Source organism: Sceloporus undulatus, chromosome 6 (genome assembly GCF_019175285.1).
Source record: "Sceloporus undulatus isolate JIND9_A2432 ecotype Alabama chromosome 6, SceUnd_v1.1, whole genome shotgun sequence".
Taxonomy (NCBI): domain Eukaryota; kingdom Metazoa; phylum Chordata; class Lepidosauria; order Squamata; family Phrynosomatidae; genus Sceloporus; species Sceloporus undulatus.
Window position 1 is genome coordinate 79118011 of NC_056527.1, and position 19960 is coordinate 79137970.

Below are 19960 nucleotides of genomic sequence, written 5' to 3' on the forward strand. Positions count from 1 at the left end.
GGGGGGCTGAGAGTGTGTGACTCACCCAAGGTCACCCAGTGAGTCTCCCTGGCCAAGCAGAGAATTGAACCTTGATCTCCATTCATCCCTGCCTCAAGCCTAAGGAAATACAGCTTCTGTTACCATATCCGTTGTCCACAATGCAAGCACTGAAATAAAGATGGTTCCAAATACATTTGCATCATCAACTCCATCTTTATTTAAATTCTTGCACATCTTCCTCCTTCTCCACACTTTCCCTGATTCTCTGTATGCTGCCAAACTAGAGGATAAAGGTACCAGTAGAACATTTAATGGGAAAGGAAAAAGTTAGCAGTGATTGATCACAGGAGCAGTCAAAGAACCACAACAGACAAGCTTAGATAGTCAGTGAAGTTCAGGCCCCCAGGCCCTTTTTCATCAGAAGCTACCACTGTCTTCCTGAAGATTGTTACTCTGTGAGATGCTCTCTTTGCCTGTTCATTTTCTTCTCCCAGTGCAAGAGTATCCTCTTTTAATGTGAACTCCCACACAATCCTAAATACATGGGTGGGGCACAACCTATTATCAGATGCCTGTGGGTGCCATGCAATGCTATGCATGTCATAACTATATCTCACAGTGTTCAACTGAATGTACAGGTCCGTTTCAGGGTTTGGGGAAGGTCTTGCTCTGGGGGGGGAGGAGGTATTCCCACTGTGAAAGTAATCTAGGATGAATCTGAGTTAAATCTCCATTGGTCACAGGCATCCTGAATGCACCCAATTATGTTTTGATGAGTCTGCCAAAAACCCACATAATCCAGGATAACTGATATCGGGTTTCCCAATCTTTACACTTACTGCCTGGGAAATGTGTTTAGGATTATAGCCTAAGAAGCTTGCATACCGTCACTCATTTCTGGAAGTCACAGAGTGATGCTTCCACACAACAGATGGAAAAAGCAAGTATTTCTTTGTTAGTTTGTTACAGCCTTTGATGCAGTGCTTAGTTACGCTGGGTAAAATCAGCTCCTTATCTCAGAACAGCAGTGAGAATCCTATAGCCCTCCAGTTGTTATAAGTCTCAGCGCCACTGACCAGTGTAGTCAATAAGAAAGAATGCTGGGAGCTGCAGTGCACCAAGTACCAGAGGCCGCAGAATTCACACCCAGCATAGAACTACAGCTCCCTCTGCATTGCCTACTTTGCTGCTGCTAACTTGTGAAGGGAAAACATTCAAATAGTTGTGAGGATAAAGTGAGAGCAACACTGATTTCCTTGTTTATTGTGAGTGCAAAGGTTTTGAGAGGACATGCCTTTGGGTTCATGGTATTGCAAAAGGGAAGCACACAGTGTAATTTCAAAGGAAGATTGAAAAAATGGGCAACAGAAGTAGTTACGTTGCTCAGTGATAGTAAGGCATAGGCCAATAAAGCCTTGACAATCACAACACATGTTGCACAATTCAGGATTGTTAAAAAAAAACTGTATCAGGAAAGGGCAGGGCGGACTTGGTATTGCAAGATTTGGAGATACTGGAAAGTATTCTAGGTCATCAAAGTTTAACTGTAGCTGAGAGACACATAGCTGTTGCTATTTTGCTTGTTTTAAAAGAATATAGGCACTCTGAAAGGAGGGATATATGATATTGGTATATCATTTTTAAATGTGTTATGTCTTGTGAAACTGGATATTTTTAAGGATTTGGGTTTTGAAAAGTTTGGATTTTATTTTGCTAAGTAAGTGAGAGCATTATTAACTTTTCTTATACAAACTTAAGCAGACGTGGCTGAATTGGCATAGGAAAAGCCTCAGAAACAGTTCATTTTCCAAGCCCCTTTTACTATTAATGTCACTTTTCAAATGAGCCGTGCTATTATGTTACGATTTTGCATCTGATGAAGTGGGCTGCAGTCCACAAAAAGCATATGTCCAATGAGATTTGTTAGTGTTGATGTCCTATGTGACTCTGATAATGTTTTTGCCCTACTTTATCTCATGCAACTAATGCAATCACTGGCTGATTATGCATTTTACAAAACACTAACTGTCAAGGGTTAAATTCCCCAGCTTTTAAAATTACAACTTGAATAATGTTTCAGTTGATACCTAATGTGAAGTTAGAGAAATTCACTTTAAATAGCTTGAAGGTTTGTTAGTATTCAAGTCAGGGCTATTTTTGAAAATGCAGCATAATAACGTGCTGAATTATTTATTTTTCTCTATTTATCTCTAAAGTGGTTTTTCACAAAACAGAAAATGAAATGGATTTAGGACCAAACGCTGTGCAAAAAATCTACACTAGAAATGTCGGGCTTGGCAATGCACAGCAATCAGAACTGGAACTCTTAATCTGATAGCTGCTGCACTACCAAACCCAGCTTTACAACTGCTACCGTAATTTAGATTTTAACATTTAACAAAGGTGGAAATGCCCTCTCTTCATCCCAGAAAGTGGGAAATATTGGGAGTTCCTATTGAGCAAATTCTAGAAGACCATCCCTGTTTGAAAGTGCACCTGCACCACACTTTCACCACACTTTAATTGCCATGACTCCATTCTTAAGTGATAACATTTCTAAAATTGTCATGGCTTCCCTTCTAAGGAATCTTAGCATTTGTTGTTTAGTTAAATACTTTGAATTCTCTGGTAGAGAGTTCAAGTGCTGCAGTTCAGGAGGGTGGACTAGAAATCCCAGGGTTCCTTAGATTTAACAATAGAATTTCCAATCCAAACTGAATACTGCTTGAGTAATCAACTTTTCATTTCTCTCCATGCGTACATTTTAATACCATGTCTGCTGTTTTGTATCAGATCCCTAGACATCTTCAGGTCTAGTCTGTCAATGTGTTGATTGTTATTCTCCGTGTCTGTAACGAACTGTGAATCTCAACTAAGATATCAACATTTGTGCTTTTCAAACATACATTAACATTACATGTGTGGACATGGATACTTTACCTAAACCCTACTGGTTAATTCAAACACAAGTAGACCTATTGAATAAATTCTTATACTGTGAGCCAACATTTATGGAAATCCCATTGATTCAATGAGTTTAGTTTCCTTGGGTCTATACCAGTGGGATTCTGGCCATAGTAACAAAATAAGCAGTTGAGTCATAAAAATATTTACAGAGTTTATTTCTTCTTTAAGCCTAACACTTGGGTGATAACTATGTTTGCAGTAGCTCATGTGGAAATGGACTTTGCTTCTCAAAACATGCAGGACTCACAACAGTCCTAAAATGTGAGAATTTATTTGCAATTTTCACTGGCTTGGTACTGTCTTTTAACGTGATTTAAAAAAAAATTAATGCTATTCTATTACTCTGCCATATACTAAAGCAACATCAAGCATTACATGTTTATAAAACTGTGTTTCAAATCCATCTTTGTATTTTATTTGTATTTGTATTTATTTTAATTTTATTACTGTTAACAGCCTTGATTATAGTTTTTTTTTGGTGGGCTTTTCAGGCTATATCTCTGACGATGCCAGCCACAGATACCAGTGAAATGTCAGGAATAAACTCTTCCAGAACGCAGCCACATAGCCTGAAAAATCCACAAAAAACTATGAATGCCGGCCATGAAAGCTTTCGAATGCCTTGACTATCTTTTTTGTGTGCAGAAATGCAAGATATACATTTTGTAATCAAAGGAACAATTGTCACTTTCCAGTCATTTTAGTGCCAGGCTACGTAATGCTATTTCAATCCATATTTTGTTGTTGTGGTTGTGTGCGTTCAAATCATGGGGCTGTTTTGGTAAGAGGAGGTTTGCCATTGCCTTCCCCTGAGGCTGAGAGAGTGTGATTTGGCCAAGGTCACCCAGTGGATTTCATGGTTGAGCTGGAAACTGAACCCTGGTCTCCAGAGCCATAGTCCAACGCTCAAACCACTACACCACACTGGGTCTCAATCCATATTTAGGCATATGTTTTAATAGGTACTATTCTAGTTGACCATTCTGATCCTAGGCAGATTCCTGTTTACTCAACAGAAGGTAAGGTTTAGGAGACTGTTGAGATTCTCACCATTCACCAGCTGCCCTTGGTCACTGAAGGAGGAGGGCCTTTCTATATCATGATTTGGCAGGGACAGTCCCGGTTTCCCCCCACTTCCACTGCTTTTAAAATGTCTGTTTCTCTCTCCTTCTCCCAATTTTCTTTCAGCTGGTGCAAACTAGGTTCAAAGTACAGTGGTACCTCGGGATACGAAATACCCAGGTTACGAAATTTTCGGGATACGAAAAAATCCCATAGGGAATCATTGTTCCGGGTTACGAATGTTTTTTCGGGTTACGAAAAAACTTTTGGTGCTTTTTTCGGCTTTTCCGCACGGAATCGCGGCTTTTCCCCATTAGCGCCTATGGCAATTCGGCTTACGAAGGCTTTTCGGGTTACGAAAGCGGCCGCCTTACGAATTAATTTCGTAACCCGAGGCACCACTGTATAAAAATTATTTACACTCAATAGAGGGGAGAGGAGTTGAAGGGTAAGATCTTGCTCTTCCCTGTAAACCCAGGCAAAAGCAAACTGCTGCAGCCTCTCCTACATTGTTTGATCTTCTTCACTGTTATTACAAGTTCTCCTTTGAATTCAGGGGTACACAAATGGGGTTCAAAAGATGCCCCCATTTGTGTACCCCTGATGACCAGGACAGGTTCTATCATTCATAACCTTTGTCATCCTGACCACTCTCTGATGTTGTTTGGCCGTGTGTATCGTGGTTTTGATCTCTTGGAGGGTATGCAGTTGTTACACTAGCTGGGACTAACCAATGGACTTACACTAAAGTTTCCACAGTGTAACTGACTGGTGAGGACAGTTCTCCATTTTATAATATTTAAACTCTCTAGGAAAAGAAGAAACCTACTATGCCAGTTACATAGCAAATACTTTACTCTGCCATGTGCGTTCTTCTTCCTCATTAATAACATTTGCCATTGTTGGCAAATAACATTGTTGACCAGACTGTGATGTTGCTTGACCACACAAAAATCCAAGTTTTCATCTGTGAAATGTGGGAATGTCAACTATTGAAATGGGAAATGTTACCTTGACCTCCAGGCTCTTGTTTTATTTTGCTGTTGCAAAGAATTTGAGCATAAAGCACCACTTGAGCTGCAGTGATTCACCTGTCTAAATCTAGTGATCATTGTGCACTGAGAACATTTTGGGTATCTGGTGTAGGGTAGCTGGCTCGCTATTTTGTAAGTAATTGCCTTTGAGAGGTACGTTTTTGTCTATGCCGAGACTGTACTTGTGCATTTATAAATAAAACAGCAATTGCAGAAAGGGAAAAACTCCCCATCCAATAGAGATCATCTCCCAGTAGTGTTGTTCCTGAAACTAATGGTGGCTTCCAAGTTGGTGGGGTGCTGAATCCACTCCAGGTTTTATTCCAGACTTAAAAGGTGTTATCTGACGTGATAGAACTTTATGCCTCAAATAGCACTTTTTGAACAGCTCTTTCATAGTTCAGAGTAAGATGTGGAGTGGATGCACTGCCTCATGCACAAATAATCCGGTTTGACACTGCCTTAACCGCCACGGCTCAATGCTGTGGAATTCTGGGAATTGTAGTTTGTTGTGACCACAGCAAACTACAATTCCCAGAATTCCACAGCATTGAGCCATGGCAGTTAAAGTGGCGTCAAACTGGATTATTTCTGCAGTGTGAATGCAGTTATAGCCACGGAAGGCATCTGATGACAACTTCTCGGGGCAGAAAACTGCGTGAGCAGACTTTCCTAGTCATCCATCCCATCAGTGACCTTTGGCTCTGTACATTGGTCTCATCCTGGCTCTTGCCCTTTAGTCTCAGAACAAACATTGCTGCTGAGGTGTCTCCTTTACAGCCTCTTGTGCAGAAACTCTAGTGACCTCTTAAGTCAGTGGCATCAAAGGTCTTTTCAAATTCTACATGTCTTTCATCCCATGGGTCTCCTTGACTTTATTAACTCAGAGAATGGATTATGCCATAGGGGGGTGGGATGATAAACCTTTATACATGTTCAGGGTTTATCATGCATATGTAAAACCTCACATAGATAATATATGATAGGGGCAATGTATTGCCTGTTGATTTATTTGCTGCTTGTAAGATCTAATCCAGTATGTTTCAAAGAACAAAGGGGAACACTGAATCATCCACTGAAACAATATTTTAGCTCAAGGAGATTACAGTATGCCCCAAATCTTGGCACAACAGAGGCAGAGATAAGACTATGTGCAGGTAGTTCCTGTAATAAATGTGCTCATAAAACTCATGGTTACACATCCAGGGGCACTGGAGTACACCTAGGATTGCCATAAGTCAGGACCTCCAAATGGGGACAAATGTAGGACAAATGTAGGACAACATTTTCAAATGTAGGACACATTTTTATTAAATGGAGGACACGTGAAAAAAATTCAGGGTTTTTAAAAAATCTTAATATAAATGCATTCTTACTTTAGTGCTCAGTTACATATCTTTACTCTTTAGGACCTTGTCTAGTTCTTTCATAGCTACCCTTTCCATTCCTAATCTTCTTCTGATTTCTTGGCTGCAGTTTCCTTTCTGATCAATGCTTGATCTATGGTATGAGAACTCTTTAACTCTTTCAATTTCCCCATTGTCTGGTTGACAGGGATATTATAGCATCTTTGAGACTAATTGAAAGAAAGAAGCTGGCAGCATGGCAGTTCATAGATTGAGCGTATTTCCTCAGATGCATCAGGTGGAATGAAGAGTCCAGAGACAGACCTGTATAAACCAGTTGTATCTGAGCATGTCAATGGAAATTCAAAACCTTGGGGGTATGGAGATGAAGTGACAAGTTCAATTTTAATGTTGGTTGTTGGGGGACAAAGGCAGGAATAAGAATTTTGCCTATAGCCAAGAAGGGGTAGATAACCGTATAAATGAGTACAGTATTGTAATATAGACAAGGTACAGACTGGCCCAAAAGGCAGGTATCAGGTGAAGGCGAGAGTTAAGGTTTTATAAAAGTAGTTAGTGTAGTATAGTGTATTGAGTCCTGGACTAGGATTTTGGAGAGCCATGGAAACCTACTGGATGACACAGACTCACTCCATTCTCTAATAACAGAGAAGCAGCGTGTTCACAAAACCAAAGGAGACAGGCATGTGTCTAGTTCTCTCTTTTTCTTCCAAAAGACTCAGCAATGGAAAACCTACCTGGAATTAGAAAACAGCCACTGAAATAATAAACCTGCAACAGTTGCACAGGAGCACTAAACTCACTAAAGCCTTGTCTCCTTATTTACAGAAGAAGAATCGCTGTTGCAATCTATCAGAATCAGATGACGAGACTTTGAATAACTTCCCGTTCCTTCCAAAGAGGAAAATTAATTGAAAGAAAATAAAGGGGGGAGGAAGTATGCAGGGATTCCAACAAAGATGCTGGGAATTTGAAATCCAAACATAGGGAACAATAAAATCCCCCAAAGGCTCTAAATGTATGTACACACAGACACACACAAAGTCTGTATGCCAGTACATGTTCATGTTTATAGTACTACAGCTGACACTTTTTGTTAATAGGACTTTATTGGAGTACATTCTCTCTAGATGCTAAAGAGGAGCTTATCACGCCATGTCATTATGCTGGAATATACCGTTCAAAAACTGCTGCAGCTGTACTGACAATGATAGCTGATTGGTTGACATTGTGCATCACACCCTTGCCACTTGCACTGTGATTTGCACACTTTCTATCTGCCACTATCACTGCCCCACATGACATGTCCCACCTTCGGCTTTGGGATTGGTTTGATTTTTTTTAAAAGCGCCACTTTTTAAATAGCAGTAATAACACAGTTATAGCAAGACATAATTACGGCACACCCATCACAGACCAACTCTCTCCACCTTTCTCCAAGCACAGGATTCATGGAAACATTGTGGTTGGTGTTGCTGTGTGCCTTTAAATCGTTTTCAACTAATGGCGACCGTAAGGTGTCCCTATCCCAGGGTTTTCTTGGCAACATTTTTTCAGAGTCAGGTTTGCCATTGCCTTCCTCTGAGGCTGAGAGAGTTTGATATGTCCAAGGTCACCCAGTGGGTTTCCATTGCTGAGAAGGGATTTGAACGTTGGTCTCCAGAATCATAGTCCAAAACTCTAACTGTTACACCAGACTGGCTCTTTTCAAGTTGAGTTACATACATTTTAACCCCTAGGAAGAAGCTTGACTTAAATGTGCTTCAACAGATAGCCAAACTCCATGGCTGGCCCAAGTAAAGTCTTCACAAAAAGACAGCTGGCACTTTTAAAGACGATTCATTTACAAAACCCAGACGCAGCCCCCTAGTCTTTCTTCATCTCACTCAAGCTCCTTTGGCAGGGCATTTGACCTACCAAATTGGCGAGGTAATGATGATAATAACAATATTTTACAAAAAATAAATAATAGAGGTTTTATTTGTTGTCAAACATTCTTTATTCAACTACAGTATCATAAATAGCCTTCAAGGAAGTTCTAGATTTATTTCCTATACCGTTATTTCAGTCTTTGTCCACCAGTGAAACCAGGAGGCTCTACACAGATTTCACAGGGCGTCTCATGTTCACCCGTCCCAGAGCTGCTTTGATTCAACAAGAAGCCTTCCCACAGGATCCTTTGGATGGTCGCACCTTCAGAAGAAGCGTCGCATCCCTGGAAGAGAAATACAAACAAACTAAGAGGGCTGGCTCATCAGCAACCATCCCCCAGCTTCATCCCAACAGACATATCCACCCGCTTCTGTCGGTGACTTCATCCCCAAACTTCTGCCTGCCAACATCCACCGGTTTCAATCCACAAGTATCCACCGGTTCATCACATTCACTCTGTGTCTGGAAGGTAGCTTCCGGTACCTTCTGAACACTTGTCCCCAGTCACGCCTGCACCAGATCCGGACTTCCGTCAGAGCCTGGATGCATTCACAGACACACATGCATTCACCTCAACCACATTCTCTGCCTCACATTCAAACATGCATCCACCAGCTTCATCACATTCACTTTGTGTCTGGAAGGGAGCTTCCGCTACCTTCTGAACACGTGGCATCCATAGATCCGGACTTCTGTCAGAACCTGAAGTACAAACACACACACACACACGCACACACACAAGCATTCACACATATGAACGCTGGCTCTCAGACACTCTCCTTTCACTCCCAGACACGCCCCAGCTTCAACCCACAAATATCCACCAAGCTTCCGTCAACAGGCTTCTGCCGGGTCTGTCGCCCGACGCCAGCCAGTGTCATGTCAAGGAACTACACTGGCTTCGGGTCCTTAGACCCAGCTCCTGCTTAGCAAGTCACTAGGGACTTGCCTTCTCATGCTCATCTGCCAGTTGCCATGCATCCTGGTCTGTGGGCTGGACTGTTCTGAAGCCTGCCAAGCAATGCAAGTCCTTCTTTAGCCATGGTCTCTGTGATGTCACAAAGACCCAGTAACTGAACACAAGCTTCAAGGATTGGCTGAGCTCTAGTGAGGTCAACAGTCCCTCAGACTCAAGGGTTTTACAATGTCTCTTTGATATGCAGCACAGATAGGGTTGCCATAAGTCAGCACCTCCAAACGGAGACAAATGTAGGACACATTTTTAATAAATGGAGGACATGTGAAAAAATTGATGATTTTTAAAAAATGTTCATATAAATGCATGTTTCTTAGGCATGATCAAAATGGAGGACATTTTGACATTTGACAGAAGAGGACATGTCCTGGAAAAGGAGGAGGCTGTCTGGTCACCTTGTCTCTGGTCCAAAATACACTGCAGAAATAAAACATAGCTAGACTGAAATGCCCAGAGTTCCTCACCAAAGCTGCATCCACACTGAGGAAATAATCCAGTTCGAGAGTGACTAAACTGTCCTGGGTTAGTGCTGGGGAATGCTGGGAACTGTAGTACACTGTGGTCCCAGAGCTATCTCTGACAGGGAGTCACACAACTGCAGTGCCTAGAATTCCTCCCCAGGTGCATCCACACTGAGGAAATGGTCCAGTTTGAAACTGCTCACTGCTGGGGAATCCTGGGAATTGGAGTCTATTGTGGCCTCAGAGCCATCTCTGACAGAGAAGTCTCAATGTGTCCCAAACACTAGTATTCCCAGGATTCCCTAGCATTGAGTTAAAGCAGTCTCAAAGTGGGTTATTACTCCTGCAGAGTGTGAGAGAGAGATAAAGGCTAGGGACTGGATTCATTCATTAACTCACAAAAGGAGGATATCTGTGTCCAAAACACACTGCTTTGACTGTCAGGGCTCAGTGCTATGGAATCCTGGGAATTGTAGTTTATTACACCTGCATATATGTCCATACATCTATACAAGACTAATTTAAGTAGTGGCAGGCTGCTGAGAAAATAAATACTTAGCCAAAGAAGCATTTACGGGGCAATAAAAAGAAAGGCAAAACCTGCCAAAGACAATAGGCTAAAATTCACTACCATAGAATTTGGGGTTTGGACAGTTTATCATGGGCACCTCTTAGGATCTGTGCAGCATTTAAAGAGCGTACCTCCAAAGTGACCCGGAAGTAGCTTTATTTTGGCCTGTCTGTACAGGCCAATGATACCTTGATTGGACCAAGCCAAAATGCAACCTTATGGTTTGTGAGTGGCTGCAGTGTAGGCATTTGATGACCGCTGCATCACTAGGGCTCCTAAAACAATTAAATCGTTAAATAAAAACAATATAGTATGACATGCTTCAAAACTACAATACCCATCCCATATAACAAACAGTCTCAACCTGGATTATTTCTGCAGCATGTTTTGTTTTTATTGAATAAAAGGTTTTATTCAGGCAGGCTTTTCATACATACTGATGGGGTTAAAGTGTTAAAGTGGTCTCAAACTGGTTTGTATTCTATAAGTATGTATTAAAAGACTGCCTGAATAAAGCTGTTTTGTTTGCCGGCGAAAGGAAGGCATAATTGGTCCAAAAACACACTGCAGAAATAATCCAGGTTGACTGCTATGACTCCATGCTATGGAATTCTGGGAACTGTAGTTTTGTGAGACTTTTAGCCTTCTCTGTCAGAATGCTCTGGTGCCACAATAAACTACAAGTCCCAGGATTCCATAGCACTGAGCCAGGGCAGTTAAAGCGGTCTCAAACTGGATTATATCTGCAGTGTGTTTTGGAATCATACAGCCTCTCAAACAGTCTGTAACTAAGGTACAAAACACACTGCAGAAATAATTCAGAAACTGCCCTGGCTGAGTGCTAGGGAATCCTGGGAATTGTAGTTTATTGTGACACCAGAGCTCTCTATGACAGAGGAGGCTCAATGCTTTACAAACACTACACTTCCCAGAATTCCCTAGCATTGAGCCAGGGCAATTAGAGCAATCTTAAACTGGATTTTTATTTCTGTGTTTTTATTTATTATTATTATTATTATTTTGGACCTAAGCCATATAGGGCAACAAAATGCCATGCCCAAAATTCAATATCCTTGAGCCATGGCAGTTAAAGCGGTATCAAAACGGATTAGTTCTGCAGACAGTGCAGATGCAACAGGTGGGTCTTCAGTTCCCTCCACTGAGAACCCGGAATATCGGCGCGGGAGAGGCTCTCTCCTCTTTTCCTCGCTCTGTGGCGTCTCTCCTGGGTCGACCAATCAGGAGCAGTGAATGGGGCGAGGGGCTTCGAGGAGGCGAAACTTAATAGGACTCGTGTAATAAGGTCCTCCTCGGCTCCCCTCCTCCGGGGCCAGCGGTCCAGCCCAGTCTTCTGGATTTCTGGACTTCACTTCCCAGAATTCTTTTCCGTTGGCCATGCTTAGTGAGGCTTCTGGGAGTTGAAGTCCAAAACACCTGGAGGGCCAAAGTTTGGGAATCCCTGCAAGAACTCAGAGCAGATCAGAACAACGCTACCATCTGAATAAACTAGCAGCTGGTACCTATCCAGAGAAGTATCTTATCAATGCATTTAATTAAAATGTATTTTAAACACTTTTCTCCTTTTTTTTAAAGGCAGCCTGTTTTAATATTGTAATGGTTTAATTCTTTTCTCTGTTTTTAATTGCACTGTTTTTAATCTTGTAAGCAGCTCTGAGTCCCAGTTTTGGGAAAAGGGCAGGATATAAATATTATTATTATTATTATTATATTAATATTAATTATATTAATGTTAATAATTAGATATTATTAATAAAACATTAACAATATATTAATAACAACCATAAGATATTAATAATAAGATATTAACAAGATATTAACAACAATAAGATATTAATATTTTTAATATATATAATAATAATAATAATAATAATAATAATAATAATAATAATAATAATATGTGGACACATTTTGGGGCAGAGGCTGCATATTTACTGCTTTTCAGCAATGTTCTTTTATTATTATTATTATTAGATGCACATTTGTCACATTTGATTGTCAGCACTTTTGACCAACATCTGATGGGATTTTTGAAGGACGACTGTTGAAAACTGCACTGCAAGAAAAGTGAAATACTGTACAGAGCAAGCAGACTTTACTGCTGTGAAACATTGTTACTACAACTGATCTTAAAAGTTCCCTTGATTTAGTGTCTAGATCAAGGGAAATCATAGTGCCACTCTATTCTGCTCTGGTCAGGCCCCACCTGGAATATTGTGTCCAGTTCTGGGCACCACAATTCAAAAAGGACATTGAGAAACTGGAGCCATGTGTCCAAAGGAGGGCGACAAAAATGGTGAAGGGTCTGGAAACCATGCCCTATGAGGAATGCCTTAGGGAGCTGGGTATGTTTAGCCTGGAGAAAAGAAGGTTAAGAGGTGATATGATCGCCCTGTTTAAATACTTGAAAGGATTTCACATTGAGGAGGGAGCAAGCTTGTTTTCTGCTGCTCCAGAGACTAGGACCAGGAGCAATGGATGCAAGCTGCAGGAAAAGAGATTCCACCTCAACATTAGGAGGAACTTCCTGACAGTAAGGGCTGTTCGACAGTGGAACAAACTCCCTCGGAGGGTGATAGAGTCTCCTTCCTTGGAGGTCTTTAAACAGAGGCTGGATGGCCATCTGTCAATGGGGATGCTTTGATTGAGAGTTCCTGCATGGCAGAATGGGGTTGGACTGGATGGCCCTTGTGGTCTCTTCCAGTTCTATGATTCTAAGTGGCTGCTGCCCCATTTGGCCCCTCCAAAATGGAAATTATGTGATAAAACAGCTGCCCTGCATTCACCCCAAACAACTCAAGGCCAGGGCAGTACACAATTATGCAAACCAACAGATTTCAGCTTCTGGAGATTGGGGGTTTATTTCTGCAAAACATCTTTTTGACCCTCCCCTTGGAAGCCCTATTAGTAACAATGCTGGTGTCATTCTGGTGCCAAGTCAAATCGTGGCTTTTTATTAAAGTCTTTAGGGCATAACTGATTTTATCCAATTTACACATGTGCTGTGGTTGGCATTATGTTAACTGGTTTTATCTGGTTTTAAATGGTCAGGCTTTAAATGGTAAATCATTTAATTTCTTATAAAATTATTGTTCCTGTTATTTATTGTTCTAATATGATTTGATTTTATGCTTTTATGATTTTCTGTGTATCTGAGATCCCCAGATATATGGCAGGTTTGAGTTTTGGACTAGGACTCTGGAGGCCAGGGTTCAATTCCACTCTCGGTCATGAAACCCACTGAGTGACCCTGAACAAGTTGCATGTTCTCAGCCTCAGAGGAAGGCAATGGCAAACCTCCTCTGAACAAATCTTGCCAAGAAAACCCCTATGATAGGGTTGCCTTAAGGTCTCCATAAGTCGAAAATGACTTCAAGACACACAGCAACAACAAATAGATATTTTCATAAGTAAATACATAATTTTTATGACGGTTTGTGCAAATAAAATTTATCTGAAAATGTACATTGATGTCAAGCAAGTTCACACTGATGTCACGCAAGTTCACAGTAAAGGTTTCCATTTAGTATGGAAGCGGTTGTATTCTTACACTGATAACTACTGAACATTGGACCTCAGTCTTAAGAACGGCTGCCTCCTGTAATGTAATGTTTCTGATGTTTTGGCATTATAAGTCGAACAAATGGTGAAAAGCCATAATGAAAAGATTGGGGAGGGGGACTAACATTCCACTGACTGCATCTGAACTGCAGAAATAATCGAGTTCGACAACATTTTAACTGCCATAGTTAATGCTATGGAATCCTAGGATTTGTAGTTTGTTGTGCCACCAGAGACAGAGAAGGCTGCATATCTCGTAAAACTACTAATCCCAGCATTCCATAGCATTGAGGCATGGCAGTTAAAGAGGTGTCAATATGCATTATTTCTGCAGTGTGGATTAGACCACAGTTGAGTTATTACCCCTGGGAATTTTCATTCAGTGTGTTGTGGACCCTCTTTCCTGAATTTTGCTTTCAGATGAATAGATTTTACCTCGTTCTCAGCACTGATGCAGAATTGCCAGACCTGGTTTCTAGTTGCTAGAGGCATCTATCATTAAAAGGGCAAAGATGCCTATTTGACATGAAATGGGCTAATAGTACTAAGATCATCTGTCCTTCAGATAATTTGTTGTAACAACTGTGTTTGTTGCAGGGATTTGAAGACAAAAATATGAGATACGTCAGCACTCGAGGTGGTGCTGGAAGTACTGATTTTGAAGGTGCTCTTTTTTCTGGGTATGCAATAGACGGTGGCCTTTTTATGCCTGAAAGCATCCCAGTCTTGGATTTCACCACACTTAAGACCTGGAGTTCCTTCTCCTATCCAGAACTGGTGAAACAGCTGTGCTCTATGTTCATCTCACCTGAACTCATTCCTAAACCTGAGCTAAATGGTAAGCTAAATGCAGAGCATTATTGAGACAAGAGAGCCTTAAAAACAATTATAAACCTTTAGATTAAATTTTTGGAAAGCCCTTCAGATGCTTTTGATTGTAACTCCCATGATCCTTTATCAATACATATGCTGCTCAGACATGCATGGGAGTTGCAGTTCAACAACATCTAGACCAGTGCAGTTTGTTTGGTGGACTGGCAGGACTGTCTTTCCCAGTGGTGTCCCTAGGGTTGGTGTCACCCAGTGTAGTAACTCATGATGTCACACCCCTTGACCTTTTTCCATTTTACACCATACAGAAACCTTAGTAATGCTTTTTGCACTAATGTTACTCATAAATTATAATTGCTATATACCACTGAATGTAATGCTAATAGTTGTGACATAAACAACTAGCAAAATTAAAATTATATATTCAAATTACAATTGCAAACGCAAGCCTAAATGTATTTACATATACATAGTGTAAAATGTGATTTTTAAAGAAAACATTAAAAAGAATACAATTTGAAGGAAAAAATCAAATTAAAAATATATTTTAAAATTTTGAAATTTTAATTGTAAAAAAATTCTGGGGCCCTCTCCTTTTTCTCCCACAAAGCTTCACCCCACTCCCAACATCTTTTAAAACATTTTAAAGGGAAACAGATGAATGCCACAGACTGGTTCTGCCAAAAGGTAGGTATCTGAGGATCAGTGGCATCACCCCCACCCTTAGGGTATCACCTGGTGTGGTCCACATCCCCATAATGATGCCACTGGTCTTTCCCAGTCTATCTGGGACTGGCCCATTGGCTTCAGTTATCTTTGCTGAAAGCTTGCTTTGGAACATCAGGCAATGGCACATGGAATGGTACCAGTCCGTGGCCCACCACTTTGATTAGTGCTGATCTACAGGGCTATGCAGTCACCACTCTGATGACTTACAGAAGTGGGAAACATTCTAATGCTGGTTTTTTTTAAAGGTAATCATCATTAATGTGTGTTGTGCTTTACAAATAATACAAGAATCTCCTTCCTTGGATGTCTTTAAACAGAGGCTGGATGGGTATGCTTTGATTGTGATTTCCTGCATGGCAAGGGGTTGAACTGGATGGCCCTTGTGGTCTCTTCTACCTCTATTATTCTATGATTCTATATGTATCTATGTAGAAGAAAACAAATACGCAGGGCTCTGTTCTCAGAAGGAGTTTACACTAAAACAATGTTAGTAGCAGAGATTAAATTCATAGGGTCAAATTCCACATGTTGGTAAATGTGCTACTTGAAGTTGAAGTGGGTTTTTGCATTTGTTGTTTTAAACTGGAATTAGGAATTCGGGAGAATTGGATCCAGTTCAGGACTGTGTCAAATGAAGAGGGATTTAAACATTCTCTTCTATGTCCCCCCCCCCCATCCCATTCCCCTACCCACAGAAAGCTTGATCTGCATGGGAGCATCCCTCCCAAACCAAATAACAGCAGAGGGAATTTTCACTGGGATCATCATGTGAGGAGGAAGAGTCATACTTCTCCCTTTCCCATTGTGTCATGGCTTTGATCCTGAACAGGGCTTCCTGCAGATTCTGTTTTGACAACAATAACAACAACATAATTTAAAGTGATGTGTGGCCTTTACCTGTTGCAGCAAAAATAGCAAAATACCAGATTAGATGGGATTTTAAGTATACAATTGGTGTCTCTGTGTTTATTTTCTGTTTATGGAATAGCAGTGACGGAAAGATAGAATCTGGGCTGTGGTATGAGGTCAGAAAGTCCTGAGTTGTTTGGTTATAATCCATGTTAGAGGTATCATTGAGGGTGGTGTGGACTGCACTGTGTAATACCGCCTCGGGGGGTGGGGGATGGACCCAGTGGGATAGTCCAACCCAGGGGTGGGATGGACAGCTGCCTTCCAGGTCCTGCACGGCCATAGCCACATGGGACTTGGAAGGCCAGGGAGTGGGAAATGGCTGCCTTCCGGGTCCTATGTGGCAATGACCACATGGGATTCGGAAGGCCGAGGGGTGTGCTGAGAGGGCTGAGCATCCCCCTCGCTGCTGCAGCTGCATTCTATGCGCCACAGCAACGAAGTGGGGGGGAGTGCCCTTTTGGTTCCACCTCCCCAGAAGGCCTGCCTCCCCACACCGGGTGACACCCTGGGCAAGGATGCCACTGATCCATGTCACAGAGAACGCTGGTATTTGGCCCAAAATAAATTTGTGTTAGTGTCAATTTCTTAGTCATGGGGGTGCTTAGAAACCCAGTGCCATGCTGAGGAAACAATCCATGCCTCTGACTGGAGAACTGGGGTGTTTTCTTGTTCTCTTCTTCTGCTTTTTTTTGTTCTCCTCCTTTTTAGGCTTGATGGTGGTCTATGGAGGAGAGGATTATGTTTCAAATTATTATCATTATATATTTATTTATATCCTGCCTTTCCCCAGTCTGGGGCTCAAGGCAGCTTACAAAAGTTAAAACAGGTACAGCTAAAAATGTTTGTACTGTATTATACAAAATGTTTAAAATATAATTAAATTATCAATAAAATTAACAGCAGTTAAAAGCAAACCATTAAGAAGAAAAGAAGAAATAGCTCATGAGAGTCCTCCCCTCCCCGCCGCCTGAATAATCAACCATCAAAGACCTACTGAAGGAAAAAGGTCTTCAACTGCTCAGAAAAGGATACAAAGGAAGATGCCGGTCTAGCCTCTTTTTAAAAGGGAGTTCAGAGCCTGGAAGCGGTCACCAAGAAGACCTTCTGCTGTGTTCCTACCACCTGTATCCTATACGGATTTTTTATACACGGATTCAAGTATCCATGGTTTGAAAATGTTCCCAAAAAGTATAAATTTCAAATATCAAACCTTGAATTTCCATTTTTTATAAGGGACACCATTTTGCTATGTCATTATATTTAATGGGACTTGAGCATCCATGGATTTTGTTATCCATGGGGGATCTTGGAACCAAACCCCAACGTATAATAAGGACCCACTGTATTTGGGACAGAAAGTAGGGCATCCTAGAAGTTTTCAAGACAGACTCTTATTAGATGATACAGTCAGATAACATGGGCTGAGCCATATAGGGCTTTGTAGGTCATCATCAACATTTTGAATTCTGTTTGGAATCAGACTGGCAGGCAGCAGAGGTGTTGCAACAAGGGAGTTGTGTGAGGAAATCCCAGGTTTTTTTTGTGTCCACAGTGTTGTTGTTGTTTTTTTTAATCAATCTTTTTTTTTGGCTCCTTAAATATCTGTTATGCATTTGAAAAACAAACAAAAACACAGTGTGGTTTCATCTCAGTAAGAATGCTGCCTTGAAGTATGTCACCAAAGAGATTGTAAATGCATTTTTGGAATGGTCTTAGCCTAATTAATTAAAACTTTTGATCTTCCTTCAGACCTGATTGATAGGGCATTCAGCAGGTTCAAACACAAAGAAGTTGTCCATCTATCAAGATTAAAGAATGGCTTGAATGTTTTAGAGCTGTGGCATGGCGCAACATATGCTTTTAAGGACCTATCCTTGTCGTGTACTGGGCAGTTCCTCCAATATTTTCTGAAGAAAAGGAAGAAGCATGTTACAATCCTAGTGGGTATGTTTGCAGTTGGAATTGATGGGCAAATTTACATTAGCTGGATTCATTCAACACACATTTCTCACTTCCATTTCCTGGCCCAGAAATATACACAGAGGGCTCATTCCCACTGCAGTTTGCTCTGAAGCAGGATTCGGGGTATATGACCCTCGTTCCCATTTGAAACCGCTTCCAATCCTCATTTGAGCTATTCCAGGAGGAAAGAATTGGGGCAAATGCAAAAAAAACGGGGGTTTCCAAAACAATATAAAAAGGTCCCCCCCCCCCCCAAGAATCAATTCTGAAGCATGCCCAATAAGTGGGAACAAAGGAGAGGGACAAATGATAGAGGGGTGTGTACCATCCCTCCCCAGATATGTCCCCCCCCCACTGCTGCTTTTTTAGGTCCTTCTTTTTTAAAAAAAATCAAATTTAACCACAAAATCAATACATTGGTCAAGCAACTCCTTGCAAAGGTCTTTGCAAGCAGTTGCTAAATAATTACAGTATATCAAATAACCAGGAAATGATCCATCCATGACAATGCTGAGGTATTAATTCCTCCGCCCACGGATATTGCTGTTCCGTAAAGACCTCATCAAGTGTATGGCCTGCACAATGTGTAGGCCCAACGACTAGCTGAGTTAAGCCCATGGGTGTCATGGATTCCATGAACTCCCGGGTCACACCTGTTAAATTGGTCTCGAGTGGAATGGTGAAGTCGCCCAAGACTACAGATCTGGGTGGCTCCAACAGCAACTTTGAGACCAACTGTGTCAGCTCAGTTAAGGAGTCTGTTAGACAATGGGGTGGATAGTATACTAGCAGAATCCCTAATCTATCTCTAGTCCTTAGGCTAGACTCGAAGTGGTCTGTTTTTCAAATAGGTATCCTGGTTAAGGTGAGATTGGGCACTCCACCCCCTCGCCTACTTCCTCTTACTTGCTGACATACAGCATACCCGGCTGGGAGAGCCTGCACCCAGGTGATAGGTTTCTGTGAAGCAAGTCAGATCAGCTTTCTCATCTATAAGTAGATCGTAAATAATATGAGTTTTATTTTTGACCGATCTGGCATTGCAAAGGAGTAAGGAAAGGTTCCGTGCTTTCCAATCTATTTTGAGCAACAGAGTGAACTGAAGGCAAGATAGCTTTCAGGCATCAATCTTGCCTTCTTTTGCAACAAAATTCCATTCTGTTCTCGCCATACCTTCCTTTACCCCTCACAAGTTGAGTCGTAGTGGAAGTGCCAGGAGTTGAGGAAATGAGCAGCAAGAAAAATGGAAAGACAGTCACAGGGTTAGAAAAGGCAAACTAACTATCATTTAAAATACTGTAAAGAAAGAAACCTAAAAGTAGATCCCATTTTTAATATGGCAGTTAAATCTTGGTGTTTGTGTGTCAAATGTTTTAATGCTACTGGAGAGTGTCTTCTTCAGAGCTCATTTTCCAGACTGCCATTCATTTGTTTTATATATGTGTCAACTTCATTGCTTTTTAAACAGGAACTTCAGGAGATACGGGCAGTTCAGCAATTGAAAGTGTTCGGGGTGAAAAAAATGTGGACATATTTGTTCTGCTGCCCCATGGTCTCTGCAGCAAAGTCCAAGAACTACAAATGACAACTGTGAT

General features: G+C 41.3%; 1 protein-coding gene across 1 annotated transcript in view; it reads left to right on the plus strand.

Annotated features, from left to right (window-relative positions):
- Positions 1-11670: 11670 nt before the first annotated feature.
- The window catches only part of THNSL2 (threonine synthase like 2), a 24428-nt gene continuing 16138 nt past the window's right edge, over positions 11671-19960 (plus strand). The window contains exons 1-4 of the mRNA XM_042473606.1: positions 11671-11868; positions 14529-14769; positions 18153-18347; positions 19834-19955. Of these exons, the coding sequence (XP_042329540.1) occupies positions 14547-14769; positions 18153-18347; positions 19834-19955 (540 nt within the window). The 5' untranslated portion in view covers positions 11671-11868; positions 14529-14546. The remainder of the gene's footprint in view (positions 11869-14528; positions 14770-18152; positions 18348-19833; positions 19956-19960) is intronic.